This window comes from Triticum urartu, chromosome 3A (assembly GCF_056163025.1).
Source record: "Triticum urartu cultivar PI428250 chromosome 3A, HENAU_Tu73, whole genome shotgun sequence".
NCBI classification, from domain to species: Eukaryota; Viridiplantae; Streptophyta; class Magnoliopsida; order Poales; family Poaceae; genus Triticum; species Triticum urartu.
Window position 1 is genome coordinate 187,974,748 of NC_141875.1, and position 18,437 is coordinate 187,993,184.

The 18,437-nt window shown below is 44.5% G+C and overlaps 1 protein-coding gene across 1 annotated transcript; it reads left to right on the top strand.

The window, feature by feature from the left end:
* The first annotated feature begins 14,973 nt into the window (after window positions 1-14,973).
* On the top strand, window positions 14,974-15,529 carry LOC147979145 (putative E3 ubiquitin-protein ligase SINA-like 6). The gene is made up of 2 exons (XM_087515057.1): window positions 14,974-15,108; window positions 15,191-15,529. Exons 1-2 carry the CDS (start codon window positions 14,974-14,976, stop codon window positions 15,527-15,529), a joined length of 474 nt encoding a protein of 157 aa, XP_087371183.1.
* The last annotated feature ends 2,908 nt before the right edge of the window (window positions 15,530-18,437 follow it).

Below are 18,437 nucleotides of genomic sequence, written 5' to 3' on the forward strand. Positions count from 1 at the left end.
TGGTCCTATTAAGGAGGTGATAGCGTAGCGAGCGAGGCAACCGGACTATAATGCTATAACTCTTTCACTTAGCCATAGGAGTTTGACAGTGGGGCTACTAGATATCCCCTGGTGGCTCCGCACTCTCCCGATCGCGGGGTGCGTACATGCTTGGCCGGAAAACGACCCTTCGTCAAGGTGGAGGAATTCTAACATTCCGATAGGTCACCGAGTGGTTGACCAGTCTCACGCTATATCATGACAGTCAGTTTTCGGCTTTCTCTACTGAGGTGCTCGTCCGGATGAACCAGGGCACAATCGCAGTAGTTCTCCTGGTGCTACCTCAGCCGGTAAAGCGGAACGTAAGGCACCAAAACACAGGAGCCGGGTAAACCCAACATTTGACCAAAGACAATGATTCGGAGCTGATGCATATAAGGCCAAACTCGCGACACCGAACACTCCCTAAGGTATTCGGTCTTTATGGTATAAACCGGGCCTAAATAGTGCCCTTCGTAAGAAGCCCCTTGTGTCCAGGCACGTGCATTATTCTAATGTGGCCACATGCCAAGACGTCAGCATCCTCCTCAACTGTGCTGAGAATTCGGTGGATATGTATCAACAAGAGACAATAAAAAAGGTTTGCGTAGGGTCTTAATCTAAAAAGAATCCTTGGAGCGGGTCCCTGCTGCATGTCGGCGCCTATGTCTCCGTTGTGTCATATCCTGGACGGGTGTAGCACGATGATCATCTGTAAAAGAGAGGAACTTAGGTGAAAAAGTTGTCGTGCCAAAGGATAGTTTTTAAGGGAACCAAGTATAATTTAAGATGAGTGAAAATTGCCACTTGTCTGCGCGCGTTGAGCCCCTTTTATAGGGGTGTGACCATTGATCCGGTATGAATTACATATAGCTGTGCCGGACTCGTCTAACCGTGTCCGAGGTCTTGACGACCTGTTAAATGTTTTAGTTGGTGAGGCCAACTTTAGTGTGCGGCTGCCGAGGTAGCCACACTCTCTTCAGTGCGCAAAGATCGTTTAATACTTCCGTGCACTGTAATGATGCCATGTGGGCCGGACATCTTGAGTGTGAGGGAAGCGTAGTGCGGTATTGCATTAAAGCGAGCGAAAGCTTCGCGTCCAAGTAGTGCTTGATAGCCACTTTGGAACGGAGCGATGTGGAAGGTTAAATGTTAGCTGCAGAAGTTATCGGGGGAGCCGAATATAACTTTTAGTAGCAGGGAGCCCGTGCAATGAGCCCCTGGGCCTGGCGTTACTCCTTTAAAGGTAGTATTGCTATGGCAAATTTTTGTTGGGTCTAACCCCATTTCGCGGATTGTATCCTAATATATCAGGTTTAGACTGCTGCCACCGTCCATCAGGACTCGTGTGAAGTGATATCCATCAATTATTGGGATAATACCAGGGCAGCCCATCCTGCACGCCGGATACTTGCTGAGTAATCACGATGGTCGAAAGTGATCAGTTGAGACGACCAGTGGCAGGACTCCGTGGCGATAGTCCCTTGGGCATATTTTTCTAGGAGTGTTGTTTTGTTTATTCCCTTGATCACGTGTAACACGTTTACTGTTTTGACTTCCGATGGAAATTTCTTTTGTTCCCTAGTGTCTTGCTTGAGAGGCTCATCCTCGTCTTCGCTTGGTGTATCCTCCCCCTTGTGTACGGCGTTGAGCTTACCAGACTGCTAGAAGACCCAACATTCTTCTGTGGGTATGATTAGCAGGTTTACCAGTGGTGCTATGGATCTGACATATTTGGTCCAGAATTATGTTTAGGCTGGACAGTTTGTCTCTGGCGCCTAGAGGGCGGCTTTTGGTGAACTGGCTAAGACCTTTTGAATCCGGCGTTTACTGCCGTGCTCTTCGTGCTGTCTTCTTTATTCCGGCGTTTGTTACTGTTGTTGCGCCGTGATTTCCCGTTTCCATCTCTAACTTCAGATGTACTGGGGTCGCTGGTGTTGCATCTGGCTAGCCAGCTGTCCTCACCCGCGCAAAAGCGGGTCATGAGGCTTGTTAATGCTACCATTGTTCTCGGCTTTCCTTGGCCGAGGTGTCTGGCGAGCCATTCGTCATGGACGCTATGCTTAAAAGCTGCCAAGGCTTCAGCATCCGGACAGTCGACAATTTGGTTCTTTTTAGTAAGAAACCTGTTCCAAAGTTTCCGGGCTGACTCTCCGAGCTGTTGAGTTATATGACTCAAATCATCCGTGTCCGGAGGTCGGACATAAGTCCCTTGAAAATTTGCCTGAAAAGCGTCTTCGAGCTCTTCCCAGCTTCCAATGGAGTTTTTGGGGAGGCCTTTAAGCTAGTGACGAGCTGGCCCTTTGAGCTTGAGGGGTAAGTACTTGATGGCGTGGAGATCATCTCCTCGAGCCATATGGATATGGAGGATATAATCCTCAATCCAGACCCCAGGATCTGTTGTTCCGTCGTATGCCTCTATATTTACGAGTTTGAATCCCTCTGGAAATTCATGGTCCAGCACCTCATCGGTGAAACATAGGGGGTGTGCAGCACCCCTATATCTGGGTGTACCACGTTGTTCGGATGTTTGTTGTGTTACATTGTATGCTGGGGCGCGCTTGCGTGGTCCATAGATGGATCTGGTTGCGTCGTCCTTTTGGTGCGAGCCCTCGCGTGGATCGTGTATTGGTTTGTTAGTGGCATTGTTTGCCGCTCGATGTTGGCCGTGAGGTCGTCTATCCGGCCAGGTGGCTGCATTGATATTTGGTTGTGGGGGATCTGAGGCCTCCTCATCGAATTCAGGTAGCAACTTCCTTTTTGGGTAGCTCTTGGAGGGGCGATTGTCGCCGTACCTCGCTGTTGTGTTCAGTATTTTACTCCATCTGATTTGGAGTGTGTCTTGCGCAGCCTTGAGCCTTTGCTTCTACTTTTTCAGACTCCTCGCGGTGGCAACAAGCCTTTGACGGGCATTCTGCTGCTCTGGGTGCCTGTCCGGCGTTATGTCGTCCGGACTATTATATTTGACAGAATTGGTTTGTTCGGTTTGATTCCCCAGATTGCCGTGGTCCGGCAGTGGTTCGCCCTGCTCCAATGCTGGGTCTGTGTGATCGTTATTTCTGCCGAGGCGGGATTTGGGGCAGCGCTTGAGTCGCCGCTTTAACTGCTTCTCGAGGGAACAAGCCTTCGGTGTGTCCTTCCGTTCCTCGTCGTCGTCTTCTTTTGGTGTGTCCACCATGTATACGTCATATGATGAAGTGGACGTCCAGTGCCCTTTGGGCGGTGGTTCCTCTTTGCCTCCCACATGATCGTCCATACCGTCGATGTCTGCGGAGTCGAAGTCAAGCATGTCGGTTGAGTCATCGACAGTGGCTATTAATTGGGTGGTGGGTGGGCGTCGAATTTCTTCGTCGTCCGCATCCCAATCCTGTTGGCCATAATCCAGCCAGGGCTCTCCTGACAAAGAGAGAGACCTTAGTGAATTCAGAATGTCGCCAAAGGGCGAGTGGTGAAAGATATCTGCGGTGGTGAATCCCATGATCGACGCCCAATCGGATTTGATTGGCGGCGGCGCGGGCGATTCGGAGTCCGGGAAAGAGTCCGGCACCTTGGAGTCACGGGCTGCGCAGAGGTTTATGCTGGTGTTTGGCTCGATCACCGTTGAGACTGCAGCCCCTGAGGTGGTGTCTAGCCACCCGTCCTCGATTGGCGCAGTTTGCTCCGAGCTAAGGGTCGGAGCGGATGCTGGTGCAGCCTCTGGGGTACTGTTCGACGGCAGAGCTAGGTCATACCCATCGCGACAGTGGGGCGCACCCGGCTGTGGCTCGAATCCGTCGAAGATCAAGTCTCCGTGGATGTTGGCCATGTAGTTCAAACTTCCAAATATGTCCTGATGGCCAGGGGCGTAGCTTTCAATCTGCTCCAGATGTCCAAGCGCATTAGCCCGCAGTGCAAAGCCACCGAATACGAAGATCTATCCGGGGAGAAAAGTCTCACCCTGGACCGCATCGCTATCGATGATAGTAGGAGCCATCAAGCCTAATGGTGACGACGAAGAGGAACTCTCCATGAAAGCACCAATGTCGGTGTCAAAACCGGCAGATCTCGGGTAGGGGGTCCCGAACTGTGCGTCTAGGCCAGATGGTAACAGGAGGCAAGGGACACGAAGTTTTACCCAGGTTCGGGCCCTCTTGATGGAGCTAAAACCCTACGTCCCGCTTGATTAATATTGATCATATGGGTGTTACAAGAGTAGATCTACCACGAGATGAGAGAGGCTAAACCCTAGAAGCTAGCCTATGGTATGATTGTATGTTGTGATTGTTTTCCTATGGACTAAAACCCTTTGGTTTATATAGACACCGGAGAGGGTTAGGGTTACACAAGGTCTGTTACAAAGGAGGAGATATCCATATACGTATTGCCTAGCTTGCCTTCCACGCCAAGTAGAGTCCCATCCGGACACGAGACAAAGTCTTTAATCTTGTATCTTCATAGTCTAACAGTCCGGCCAATGGAGATAGTCCGGCTGTCCGGAGGCAAGCCAAAGTGTGTCTAACAATTTGAGCAACTCAAGTTAGGCAAGTGTGGCCAGTCTGGGAAAAATAGTGTGGCAACATAAGACAAACATAGGTCACAATCCAAACAGCCCCGTAATTTTTTGTGAGATGCATGAAAAATTGGTTAGTTAAATTTATAGTCAAAATTTGGCAAGGTGCATCAAATCAACACATGCAAGTATCAAAAGGGAAGTCACGGCATGCATGCATGCATGCGTTGTACTCCCTCCGTTTCCAAATATAAGTCTTTTAGAGATTGCAACAAGTGACTACATACGACGCAAAATATGTCTACATACATCCGTATGTAGTAGTCCATTTGAAATGTGTAAAAAGACTTATATCGAGTGTAGTGCTTTGATGTGTCGCGTCAACTCGTACAAGACCGAGAAGTTTGATTACTACAACGCCCTCTCCCTCGCGGACTGAGCTTCGGTGCCTTAACTGCACCTGCCTTCGGCTGCATGACAGGTGGGCCAACCACCTGTTGGTCCCACCTGTCATAGATGCAAAGGTAGGAGCATTAAGTCAATGAAGCTGCGTCCCTCCCTCGCGCATGAGCGTGGTGGCTGGCAGGACTAGTAGGAGCTTTCGCTACACGCTTCTTGACGGCGGCTACTACCTCTTGAGCACTTCGTTGGTTTTCCCTTGAAGAGGAAAGGGTGATGCAGCAAAGTAGCGTAAGTATTTCCCTCAGTTTTTGAGAACCAAGGTATCAATCCAGTAGGAGGCCACGCACGATTCCCTCGCACCTACACAAACAAATAGACTCCTCACAACCAACGCAATAAAGGGGTTGTCAATCCCTTCACGGTCACCTACGAGAGTGAGATTTGATAGATATCATAAGATAATATTTTTGGTATTTTTATGATAAAGATGCAAAGTAAAGAAAGCAAAATAAACGGAAAAGGAAATAGCTTGCTGACGGAAGATTAATATGATGGAAAATAGACCCGGGGGCCATAGGTTTCACTAGTGGCTTCTCTCGAGATCATAAGTATTACAATGGGTAAACAAATTACTATTGAGCAATTGACAGAATTGAGCATAGTTATGAGAATATCTAGGTATGATCATGTATATAGGCATCATGTCTGAGACAAGTAGACCGACTCCTGCCTGCATCTACTACTATTACTCCACACATCGACCGCTATCCATCATGCATCTAGAGTATTAAGTTCAAAGAACAGAGTAACGCTTTAAGCAAGATGACATGATGTAGAGGGATAAACTCATGCAATATGATATAAACCCCATCTTGTTATCCTCGATTGCAACAATACAATACATGCCTTGCTACCCCTACTTTCACTGGGAAAGTACACCGCAAGATTGAACCCAAAGCTAAGCACTTCTCCCATTGCAAGAAAGATCAATCTAGTAGGCCAAACCAAACTGATAATTTGAAGAGACTTGCAAAGATAACCAATCATACATAAAAGAATTCAGAGAAGATTCAAATATTGTTCATAGATAAACTTGATCATAAACCCACAATTCATCGATCTCAACAAACACACCGCAAAATAATATTACATCGAATAGATCTCCACAAGAGAGGGAGGGAACTTTGTATTGAGATCCAAAAAGAGAGAAGAAGCCATCTAGCTAATAACTATGGACCCGAAGGTCTGAAGTAAACTACTCACACTTCATCGGAGAGGCTATGGTGTTGATGTAGAAGCCCTCCGTGATAGATGCCCCCTCCGGTGGAGCTCTGGACAAGGCCCCAAGATGGGATCTCGTGGATACAGAAAGTTATGGCGGTGGAATTAGGGTTATGGCTCTGTATCTGGTAGTTTGGGGGTACGTAGGTATATACAGGAGGAAGGAGTACGTCAGTGGAGCAACATGGGCTCCACGAGGGTGGATGGCACGCCTGGGGGGGGGGGGTAGGCGCGCCCCCTACCTCATGCCTTCCTAGTAGCTTTCTTGACGTAGGGTCCAAGTCCTCTGGATCATGTTCGTGGTATGAATATTCCGATCCGAAAGATTCAAGACAAAAGTTCAATATTGATATAGAAATAATAATACTTCAAGCATACTAACTAAGCAATTATGTCTCTTCAAAATAACATGGCCAAAGAAAGTTACGCTACAAAATCATATAGTCTTGCTATGCTCCATCTTCACCACACAAAGTATTTAAATCATGCAGAACCCCGATGACAAGCCAAGCAATTGTTTCATACTTTTGATGTTCTCAAACTTTTTCAATATTCACACAATACATGAGCGTGAGCCATGGACATAGCACTATATGTGGAATAGAATGGTGGTTGTGGAGAAGACAAAAAGGGAGAAGATAGTCTAACATCAACTAGGCGTATCAACGGGCTATGGAGATTCCCATTAATAGATATCAATGTGAGTGAGTAGGGATTGCCATGCAACGGATGAACTAGAGCTATAAGTATATGAAAGCTCAACAAAAGGAACTAAGTGGGTGTGCATCCAACTCGCTTGCTCATGAAGACCTAGGGCATTTTGAGGAAGCCCATCGTTGGAATATACAAGCCAAGTTCTATAATGAAAAATTCCCACTAGTATATGGAAGTGGTAACATAGGAGACTCTCTATCATGAAGATCATTGTGCTACTTTGAAGCACAATTGTGGTAAAAGGATAGTAGCATTGTCCCTTCTCTCTTTTTCTCTCATTTTTTTATTTGGGCCTTTTCTCCTTTTTTGGCCTCTTTTATTTAGTCCGGAGTCTCATCCCGACTTGTGGGGGAATCATAGTCTCCATCATCCTTTCCTCACATGGGACAATGCTCTAAAAATGATGATCATCACACTTTTATTTACTTACAATTCAACAATTACAACTCAATACTTAGAACAAAATATGACTCTATGTGAATGCCTCCGACGGTGTACCGGGATGTGCAATGATGCATGAGTGACATGTGTGAAAGAATTATGAACGGTGGCTTTGCCATAAATATGATGTCAACTACATGATCATGCAAGCAATATGACAATGATGAAGCGTGTCATAATAACGGAACGGTGGAAAGTTGCATGGCAATATATCTCCGAATGGCTATGGAAATGCCATGATAGGTAGGTATGGTGGATGTTTTGAGGAAGGTATATGGTGGGTGTATGATACCGGCGAAAGGTGTGCGGTATTAGAGAGGCTAGCAATGGTGGAAGGGTGAGAGTGCGTATAATCCATGGACTCAACATTAGTCATAAAGAACTCCTACTTATTGCAAAAATCTATTAGTTATCGAAGCAATGTACTACACGCATGCTCCTAGGGGGATATATTGGTAGGAAAAGACCATCGCTCGTCCCCGACCACCACTCATAAGGAAGACAATCAATAAATAAATCATGCTCCCACTTCATCACATAACGGTTCACCATACGTGCATGCTACGGGAATCACAAACTTCAACACAAGCATTTCTTAGATTCACAACTACTCAACTATCACGACTCTAATATCACCATCTCCATATCTCAAAACAATTATCAAGTATCAAACTTCTCATAGTATTCAACACACTCATAAGAAAAGATTTTTATTAATCTTGAATGACTAACATAATTAAAGCAAATTACCATGCTGTTTTGTAGGACACTCAAAATAATCTAAGTGAAGCATGAGAGAACAATAGTTTCTATAAAAGAAATCCACCACCATGCCCAAAAAGGTATAAGTGAAGCACTAGCGCAAAAACTATATAACTCAAAAGATATAAGTAAGCACATAGAGTATTCTAACAATTTCCAAATCATGTGTGTCTCTCTAAAAAGGTGTGTCAGCAAGGATGATTGTGGAAAACTAACAAATAAAGACTCAAATAATACAAGACGCTCCAAGAAAAGCACATATCATGTGGTGAATAAAAATATAGCTCCAAGTAAGTTACCGATGGAAGTAGACAAAAGAGGGGATGCCTTCCGGGGCATCCCCAAGCTCGGGCTTTTAGGTGTCCTTAGATTATCTTGGGGTGCCATGGGAATCCCCAAGCTTAGGCTCTTTCCACTCCTTGTTCCATAATCCATCAAAATTTTCACCCAAAACTTGAAAACTTCACAACACAAAACTTAAAGTAGAAAATCTCGTGAGCTCCGTTAGCGAAAGAAAACAAAAAACCACTTCAACGTACTATAATGAGATCATTATTTATTTATATTGGTGTTAAACCTATTGTATTCCAACTTCTCTATGGTTTATGAACTATCTTACTAACTATAGATTAACCAAAATAAGCAAACAACACACGAAAAATAGAATCTGTCAAAAACAGAAAAGTCTGTAGTAATATGTAGCTAACGCAAGTTCTGTAACCCCAAAAATTCTAAAATAAATTTCTGGACGTGAGGAATTTATCTATTAATCATCTGCAAAAAGAATTAACTAAATATCACTTTCCAAATAAAAATGGCAGCATTTTGCGTGAGCGCTAAAGTTTCTGTTTTTTACAGCAAGATTAAAAAGACTTTCCCCACGTCTTCCCAATGGTTCTACTTGGCACAAACACTAATTAAACACAAAAAACTCAACCAAAACAGAGGCTAGATAAATTATTTATTACTAAACAGGAGAAAAAACCAAGGAATAAAAATAAAATTGGGTTGCCTCCCAACAAGCGCTATCGTTTAACGCCCCTAGCTAGGCATAAAAGCAAGAATAGATCTAGGTATTGCCATCTTTGATAGGTACTCCATAAGTGGCTCTCATAATAGATTCATATGGTAATTTTTTTTCTAGGTAAGTTTTCCATTCTTTTCCTTAACGGAAATTGGAATATAATATTCCCTTCCTTCATATCAATAATTGCACCAATCGTTCTAAGGAAAGGTCTACCAAGAATAATAGGACATGAAGGATTGCAATATATGTCAAGAACAATAAAATCTACGGGAACATAATTCCTATTTGCAACAATAATAACATCATTAATTCTTCCCATAGGTTTCTTAATAGTGGAATCCGCAAGGTGCGAGTTTAAAGAGCAATCATCAAAATCACGGAAACCTAGCAAATCACACAAAGTCTTTGGAATCGTGGAAACACTAGCACCCAAATCACACAAAGCATATCATTCATGATCTTTAATTTTAATTTTAATAGTAGGTTCCCACTCATCATAAAGTTTTCTAGGTATAGAAACTTCCAACTCAAGTTTTTCTTCATAAGATTACATCAAAGCACCAATGATATGTTTGGTAAAGGTTTTATTTTGACTATAAGCATGAGGAGAATTTAGCACGGATTGCAACAAGGAAATACAATCTATAAAAGAGCAATTATCATAATTAAATTCCTGGAGATCCAAAATAGTGGGTTCATTGATATTTAAAGTTTTAACTTCTTCAATCCTACTTTTAACAATTTTAGCATCAAGATCTAAAGACTCCGAATTTTTGGAACGCCTTCTAGGTAAAGGTGGATCATATTCAGTCCCATCATTATCAAGATTTATATTGCAAAACAAAGATTTAATAGGGGACACATCAATAACTTTTAGGTCTTCATCTTTATTTTCATGGTAACTAGAAGAACACGCTTTCACAAAACAATCTTTCTTAGCACGCATCCTAGCGGTTCTTTCTTTGCACTCATCAATGGAAATTCTCATGGCTTTGAGAGACTCATTGATATCATGCTTAGGTGGAATAGATCTAAGTTTCAAAGAATCAACATCAAGAAAAATTCTATCAACGTTCCTAGCCAATTCATCAATCTTAAGCAATTTTTCTTCAATCAAAGCATTGAAATTCTTTTGCGAAGTAATAAATTCTTTAATATTAGATTCAAAATCAGAGGGTATCTATTAAAATTTCCATAAGAATTGTTGTAGGAATTACCATAATTATTAGATGAATTACTAGGATACGGCCTAGGATTAAAGTTTCCTCTATACGCGTTGTTACCAAAATTATTCCTACCAACAAAATTCACATCCATAGATTCATTATTATTCTCAATTAAAGTAGACAAAGGAATATCATTAGGATCAGAGGAAACACTTTTATTAGGAAATAATTTCATAAGTTCATCCATCTTTCCACTCAAAACATTAATTTCTTCTATCGCATGCACTTTCTTATTAGTAGATCTTTCAGTGTGCCATTGAGGATAATTAACCATAATATTATCTAGGAGTTTAGTAGCTTCTCCTAAAGTGATTTCCATAAAAGTGCCTCTCGCGGCCGAATCTAAAAGATTTCTAGAAGCAAAATTCAATCCGGCATAAATTTTTTTGTATAATCATCCATAAATTCAAACCATGTGTAGGGCAATTACGTATCATTAATTTCATCCTCTCCCAAGCTTTTGCAACATGCTCATGATCAAGTTGTTTAAAATTCATAATATCGTTTCTAAGAGAGATGATCTTAGCAGGAGGAAAACACTTAGAGATAAAAGCATCTTTGCACTTATTCCACGAATCAATAATATTTTTAGGCAAAGACGAAACCAAGTTTTAGCAAGATCTCTAAGCAAAAAAGGAAATAGCTTCAATTTAACAATATCATTGTCCACATATTTCTTCTTTTGCATATCACACAAATCAACAAAGTTGTTTAGATGGGTAGCGGCATCTTCAGTAGGAAGGCCGGAAAACGGATCTTTCATGACAAGATTTACCAAAGCAGCATTAATTTCACAAGATTCAGCATCGGTAAGAGGAGCAATCGGAGTGCTAATAAAATCGTTGTTGTTGGTATTAGTAAAGTCACACAATTTGGTATTTTCTTGAGCCATCGTGACAAGCAAGCAATCCAACACACAAGCAAACAAGAGACGGGCAAAAAGAGGCAAATAGGGAAAGAGAAGGAAGACGGAGAGAGAGGGTGAATAAAACGGCAAGGGTGAAGTGGGGGAGAGGAAAAGGAGAGGCAAATGGCAAATAATGTAATGTAGGAGATAAGGATTTGTGATGGGTACTTGGTATGTTGACATTTGCGTAGACTCCTCGGCAACGGTGCGAAAAATCCTTCTTGCTACCTCTTGAGCACTACGTTGGTTTTCCCTTGAAGAGGAAAGGGTGATGCAGCAAAGTAGCGTAAGTATTTCCCTCAGTAGGAGGCCACGAACGAGTCCCTCGCACCTACACAAACAAATAAACTCCTCGCAACCAATGCAATAAAGGGGTTGGCAATACCTTCATGGTCACCTACGAGAGTGAGATCTGATAGATATGATAAGATAATATTTTTGTATTTTTATGATAAAGATGCAAAGAAAAGAAAACAAAATAAACAGAAAAGGAAATATCTTGTTGACAGAAGACTAATATGATGGAAAATAGACCCGGGGGCCATAGGTTTCACTTGTGGCTTCTCTCAAGAGCATAAGAATTATGGTGGGTAAACAAATTACTGTTGAGCAATTGACAGAATTGAGCATAGTGATGAGAATATCTAGGTATGATCATGTATATAGGCATCACGTCCGAGACAAGTAGACCGACTCCTGCCTGCATCTACTACTATTACTCCACACATCGCCCGCTATCCAACATGCATCTAGAGTATTAAGTTCAAAGAACAGAGTAACGCTTTAAGCAAGATGACACGATGTAGAGGGATAAACTTATGCAATATGATATAAACCCCATCTTGTTATCCTTGATGGCAACAATACAATACGTGCCTTGCTGCCCCTACTGTCACTAGGAAAGGACACCGCAAGATTGAACCCAAAGCAAAGCACTTCTCCCATTGCAAGAAAGATCAATCTAGTAGGCCAAACCAAACTGATAATTCGAAGAGACTTGTAAAGATAACCAATCATACATAAAAGAATTCAGAGAAGATTCAAATATTGTTCATAGGTAAACTTGATCATAAACCCACAATTCATCGGCCTCAAGAAACACACCGCAAAAGAAGATTACATCAAATAGATTTCCACAAGAGAGGGGGGAACTTTGTATTGAGATCCAAAAAGAGAGAAGAAGCCATCTAGCTAATAACTATGGACCCGAAGGTCTGAAGTAAACTACTCACACTTCATCGGAGAGGCTATGGTGTTCATGTAGAAGCCCTCCGTGATAGATGCCCCTCCCGGCGGAGCTCCAGAAAAGTCCCCAAGATGGGATCTCGTGGATACAGAAAGTTACGGCGGTGGAATTAGGTTTTTGGCTCCGTATCTGGTAGTTTGGGGGTACGTAGGTATATATAGGAGGAAGGAGTACGTCGGTGGAGCAACGTGGGCCCCACAAGGGTGGAGGGCGCGCCTCGGGGGGTAGGCGCGCCCCCTACCTCATGCCTTCCTGGTTTCTTTCTTCACGTAGGGTCCAAGTCCTCTGGATCATGTTCATTCCGAAAATCACGTTCCCAAAGGTTTCATTCCATTTGGACTCCATTTGATATTCTTTCTCTGCGAAACTCTGAAATAGGCAAAAAAACAACAATTCTGGGCTGGGCCTCAGGTTAATAGGTTAGTCCCAAAAATAATATAAAAGTGTATAATAAAGCCCAATAATGTCCAAAACAGGATATAATATAGCATGGAACAATCCAAAATTATAGATACGTTGGAGACGTATCAACGGCGAACTTGCGGATGGAGTTGACCATCATGTCGTCCATGCGAGAGGCGAAGCCGGCATCGGCGAGGGCTACGATGCCGGCAGTCGCCAGCACCGTCTGGAAATGCTGCGCGGTGCGGGGCCCCAGGCCGGCGCCTTGGAATATTTGGCACATCCGACTGCCGCTCGTGACCATCGCCTCCATAGGTTCTTCTGGCTTCTGGTCACTTGGTCTTGGATTGGAGTGAGCAGTGTTGCACAAAGACTAAAGATTGGGGTGCCTTTATATGAGAATCCAAACTCTGTTGCATTCACATCTTCCTGGTTCTATTCTGCTTCTCCAATTAATTCCCTTTGCATGTAGAGTAATTTGAGGATGCATCATTGACCATTCAACGTCTTGGGAACCGCTACCCTCTCCCTCCTTGGCATTCAAGAACCTATGGAGGCGACTGTTGCTCGCGTCTATCGCGTGTCAGGAGACGTTCACGTCGACGACGAGGTGCCTATGGTGACTTCATAAATTTCAAGATGATAGTACTAGTATACTCAATATTCTGCACCGCGACCAAGGCCGAGAGGAAAAAGAGAGAACTACGTATTTATTTACGGTGTAGATTCACTCATTTTGCTCCATATGTACTCCATCTCGGTGTAGTCTAGTCACTTGTTGAAATCTCTAGAAAGGCAAATTCTCCTTTCTGGTTTACAGGGCTATACTAGCAAGTACTCCCTCCATCCGAAAATACTTGTCATCAAAATGGATAAAAAAGATGTATCTAGAACTAATATACATTTAGATACATCCCCTTTTATTCATTTTGACGACAAGTCTTTCCGGACGGAGGGAGCACTACAATAGTGGGCTCACATAGCAATTTTGTCTCATGCAAGAGCCTGGCTATATGCGTGCTCCAAGGTTCGCAACTGTCACGTTCGGGTTGCACTTGGATCTTTGCCTCTTTGGGAAGATGAACAATGATGTTACTACTACTGCTTCTAGAGTATCGAATCCACTGCTGCATGTCCGTCCACCGCGAGCGGGAGGGATAGCTTGTTGTAGTACTATAAGAAAAAGACTGTCCTCGTCTGTGAGCCACCGCACGCATGGGCGAGGGAGAAGGCGTGTAGTAGTAAAATCAAGCTTCTCCTCATTGTACGAGTTGACGCTGAAAGACCCGCGGTGTAGAATACTCCATTTGCTGCAACCTCTAACATTTACCCCACCACAAATTAAAATATATATTCTTGTCTTGACCGGATGAGCTTGCAAACTAGAATCACCAGGATGATAGGTAGGGCCAAAAGATTATTTTAATCAAAAAAATATATCATGGAGCCGACCCCAACGATTTTAAGCTTACAGGCATAGTACACGCTATCCTAGACTACTCTACACATGAAACTACCACACGAGCGTCCGGGCTGCGCTTGGCTCTTCGCCTCTTCGGGAGTACTACTGAAGTGGAGGAGTACTACAGTATGGTTCTGGCCATCTGACACTGATTGAACTGATGCATGTCCATCGCGTACGGGAGGGAGAGCGTGTAGCGAATGAAAAAGCTTCTCCTGGTCCTGCCAGCCACCACACTCATGGGCGAGGGAGGGACACAGCTTCATTAACTTACTGCTCCTACCTTTGCGTCAATGATAGGTGGGCCCAACAGGTTAGTGGCCCACCTATCATGCAGCCAAAGGCAGGTGCGGTTAAGGCGAGAGGGCGTTGTAGTAATCAAACTTTTCAGTCTTGTACGAGTTGACGCGACACATCAAAGCACTACACTCGATATATTTCAATAATTTGCATTTATCGATGCATTAATTACAACGCATGTATGCATGCCGTGACTCTCCTTTTGATACTTGCATGTGTTGATTTAATGCACCTTGAAGTGGTATGAATATGTGACGGTAAAGCTTTGTAATGCCCCGGCCCTAATAAAGCGAGAGATGGTTGTGCACAAGGAGGGTGAGATCATGCAGACGGAACAGGACCCAACGATGGAGCTCTCTATGGTCTCGATGGACCTCACCTTGCTGCACTGCCCCTTGTGCCTCCACCCCTTGAAGCCTCCAGTGTATGAGGTTTGAATACACCTCATCCGTTCGGCTGATCGAGCAAGGTGCAGGTTTCTTGATTGATGTGTTGTTCGATTGATTTGTGCAGTGCAAGGGAGGGCACCTGGCTTGCGTGGACTGCCGTGTCGAGCGCCCCGGGAACCAGCGGCGGTGCCAGAAGTGCGAGCGCGGTGGTGGCTTCGACGTGCAGAACACGGAGGTGGACGTTGTCCTCTCCTCGGTGAGTGTGGAGTGCCCGCATGAAGGCTGTGGGCTCTACGTCACTTACCACAAGCTCGTCGATCACCAGAGCTTGTGTCTGCTCGCGCCCTGCAAATGCCCCGTGCCCGTCTACGGCTATGAAGGCCAGCCGCTGGTGCTCTCCCACCACATCAGCACCATGCATCCCATACCCGTGCACAGGATCCAGTACGGCAAGGCGCTCTAGCTGCAAGTGCCACTGTCGGAGCCACGGCTCTTGCATTTCGCGGAGGAGGACGGCCACGTGTTTTTCTTGGTCGGCGGTGTGCCTGACATCGGCGCGCCTATAGCCGTGTCGGTCGTCTGCATCAGAGTGGGGGCGTCCCCACTGCCGCACTACATGGCCAAGTTGTGGGTGAATGGCCCGCCGGGGGAGCCCAAAGGCAGGACCGACGTCGTCAAGGTGGAAATGGAGGTGACAAGCAGCTGGGATCCCGGCGACGTCGCCGTGCAGGAGCTAACCTACTTCACAGTTCTGCCCAAGATGTTGGCCATGGCTAAGCTGGTGTCCCTCCACAGTCAGATTGACAAGCTCACGTCCTAAATGGTTCTACAATGCCTTCTATTTATCTTAGTAATGTGCTAATATAGGGGTTATCTTGGTCTACTTTAGCTTAAGAGATGGTGGGTTTTGGTGGCGATGCAGCAATTACCTCGACATCAGATCAGTAGTGAAAGTAATTTCGAATAGTCGAATGGATATTCTGTGTCTGTTGGATATAAAGATCCTTTGGGTAAGAAGTAACAGCTTATATGCTTTTTTCGAAACGGAACAGTGATACAATATAATTTTTGTTGACATGCACTAATATTTTCGAAATGGACGTCAGGCTGTAGCTAGAAGCGCGGTTGGGACGCGGCATCGGCCCATACCACGGTGACCCCCGATTGGGACACACCAACTGTGGATTTTCTCCCTCGCCGATGTCGACCGTGTCTATGCCGAACATTGTTCCCTTCCCCCAGCTGTCGGATCAGGCCGGATATGTGACCAGCGGTGTGGCCACCATCCTTCTATGCTTGTGAAGAGAGCAACCCAAGCAAGCAGGCTTGTAGCTTAGGCCCCTGCTAGTGTATATATAGTGATTTTCTTTTTCTCTCCATATCAACCATTTTATATTGCGTACGTGTCATTGAAGAGCGAAATGATGGTTGCTTCTTCCGACTAACTTACTGTGTGATTTGACTGCTCCTTTAGTGGCCCCTACACGTACTCCCCCTACGTGTATGCAACAGTCACACGTACACATGGATGCAAAAACGCACGCGACGCCCTAATGTATGCATGTCCGAGCGCACGACGGAACACACACGGTCACGCTCAAGTGCTCAACCTACACGTGCATGCACACACATACTCAGCCAGGGTGAGCTAGTGACCGTATAAACACCGGAAAATGTATATATTGAGTGCAATGAGCGTATTATGAAGTCCACTGACTGTATTTTTACAAATATACAGTGACAGACAGTGTATTTATCTCATTTGAAATTAAGCCATATTAAACGGAGAGGAGGCAGTATGGACTAGCATTACTTTGCTGTGTCCCGTCAACTTACCGAACGAGGAGAAGCTTGGGTGTGGTGGCTCGCAGGACAAGGAGAAACTTTTGAATAATGCAAGCTCTCCTTAGCTCAGGCGGTGGACGTGCAACAGTTAATTCGATGTCAGATTGCCAGAAGCATACACTATACTAGTACTATTATTGTTGCACTTCCTGAAGAGGTGAACAGCCAAGCGCAAATTTACTAGTACTAGTACTACTACTATAATCTATAGAGGTGTGTACTATACTAGTACTAGGAACCGGATGGAGGAGCGTCTGCACTCTTATTATATTTTTAAAATGTGATAAAGCAATCTTCAACACATTTGGTTCTCTTCGAGGGTTCTCTCATGTGACAATGGAAGTTGATTGCATGGAACACTCGCCACAATTCTCGCTTAACTCTGGCTCATATCCTGTTACAAATAGGAGTGCTCGGTAATATTTCCTCTTTTTTTTTATTCAGCATGTAAACAGGTCAGCAAACCTTGCGGCGCTTCTTTGTGCGAACCGTGCTTGCTGCACTTTGAATGTGGCCGAGAGCTGGCTTGATGAAACACCTCGCTTCCTACTTATTTTTTTGCGGCGTACCTCGCTTCCTAGTGACTTGTGTCTTGGCTGATCATCCTAAGAATGCTTATATATGAATAAAGCTCTCTCATTTACCCGCAAAAAAGATTAACCCATATTAACCGGAAAGGAGGGAGTATGGACTAGCACTACTTATTGGTGTGTCCCGTCAACTCGCAGAACGAGGAGAAGCTTGCAGGACAAGGTGAAGCTCGCTTACGCCTTTTGACTAATGCAACGTACCCTCGCCCAGGCGGTGGACATGCATCAGTTCATTCGGTGTTAGATTGCCAGAGGCATACACTTTACTAGTATCGAACATGCAGAGTACCATCATTGTTCGACCTCGCGAAGAGGCAAAGAGCCAAGCGCAAGGTTTAGTAGTACGAATAGTAATACTACTAGAACATGGTGGAGCCTATGTACTCTTATTTTTTTAATCTCTGATAAAGTACAAATTTATTCTAGATAATGGCGGAAAACGGTAGCCCAACATGTAATGATGATATCGATCAACCATGCTCGAATATATCTTGGCCTCCATGCGAGCCCGTCTGTCCCCGCGTCTCTCTCAAGGAACGGCGGGTTGGCCATTTTGTCGTCAATTGAGATCGGTTTGCTCACACTCCGGTCCCACATGTCAGTGATATGCCAAGAGGAGGTGCGTTGACTGACTGGCCATACGCGTACTTGGTTTTGCACCTTCATACTACTCCTCCCTCCGTCACAGTTTACAGGGCGCGCTTCATTATGATGCATTTCCACCACCAGAGAGACTTTAGACGCGTTTGCTTTAATGCTCAATTAATTAGGGCGTGGTAACCACAATTTTCTCTCGATGTAGTACTACAGAGTGGAGTAAGTGCATGCATGTGTGTACCCGGGGTGGAAGCACTGCATGCTTGTGTGTACGCACTATTTCCTCTAGTAATAGACGTCGTGCTATAACTACCAATGCTATTTTTCAGGCTGATCAGC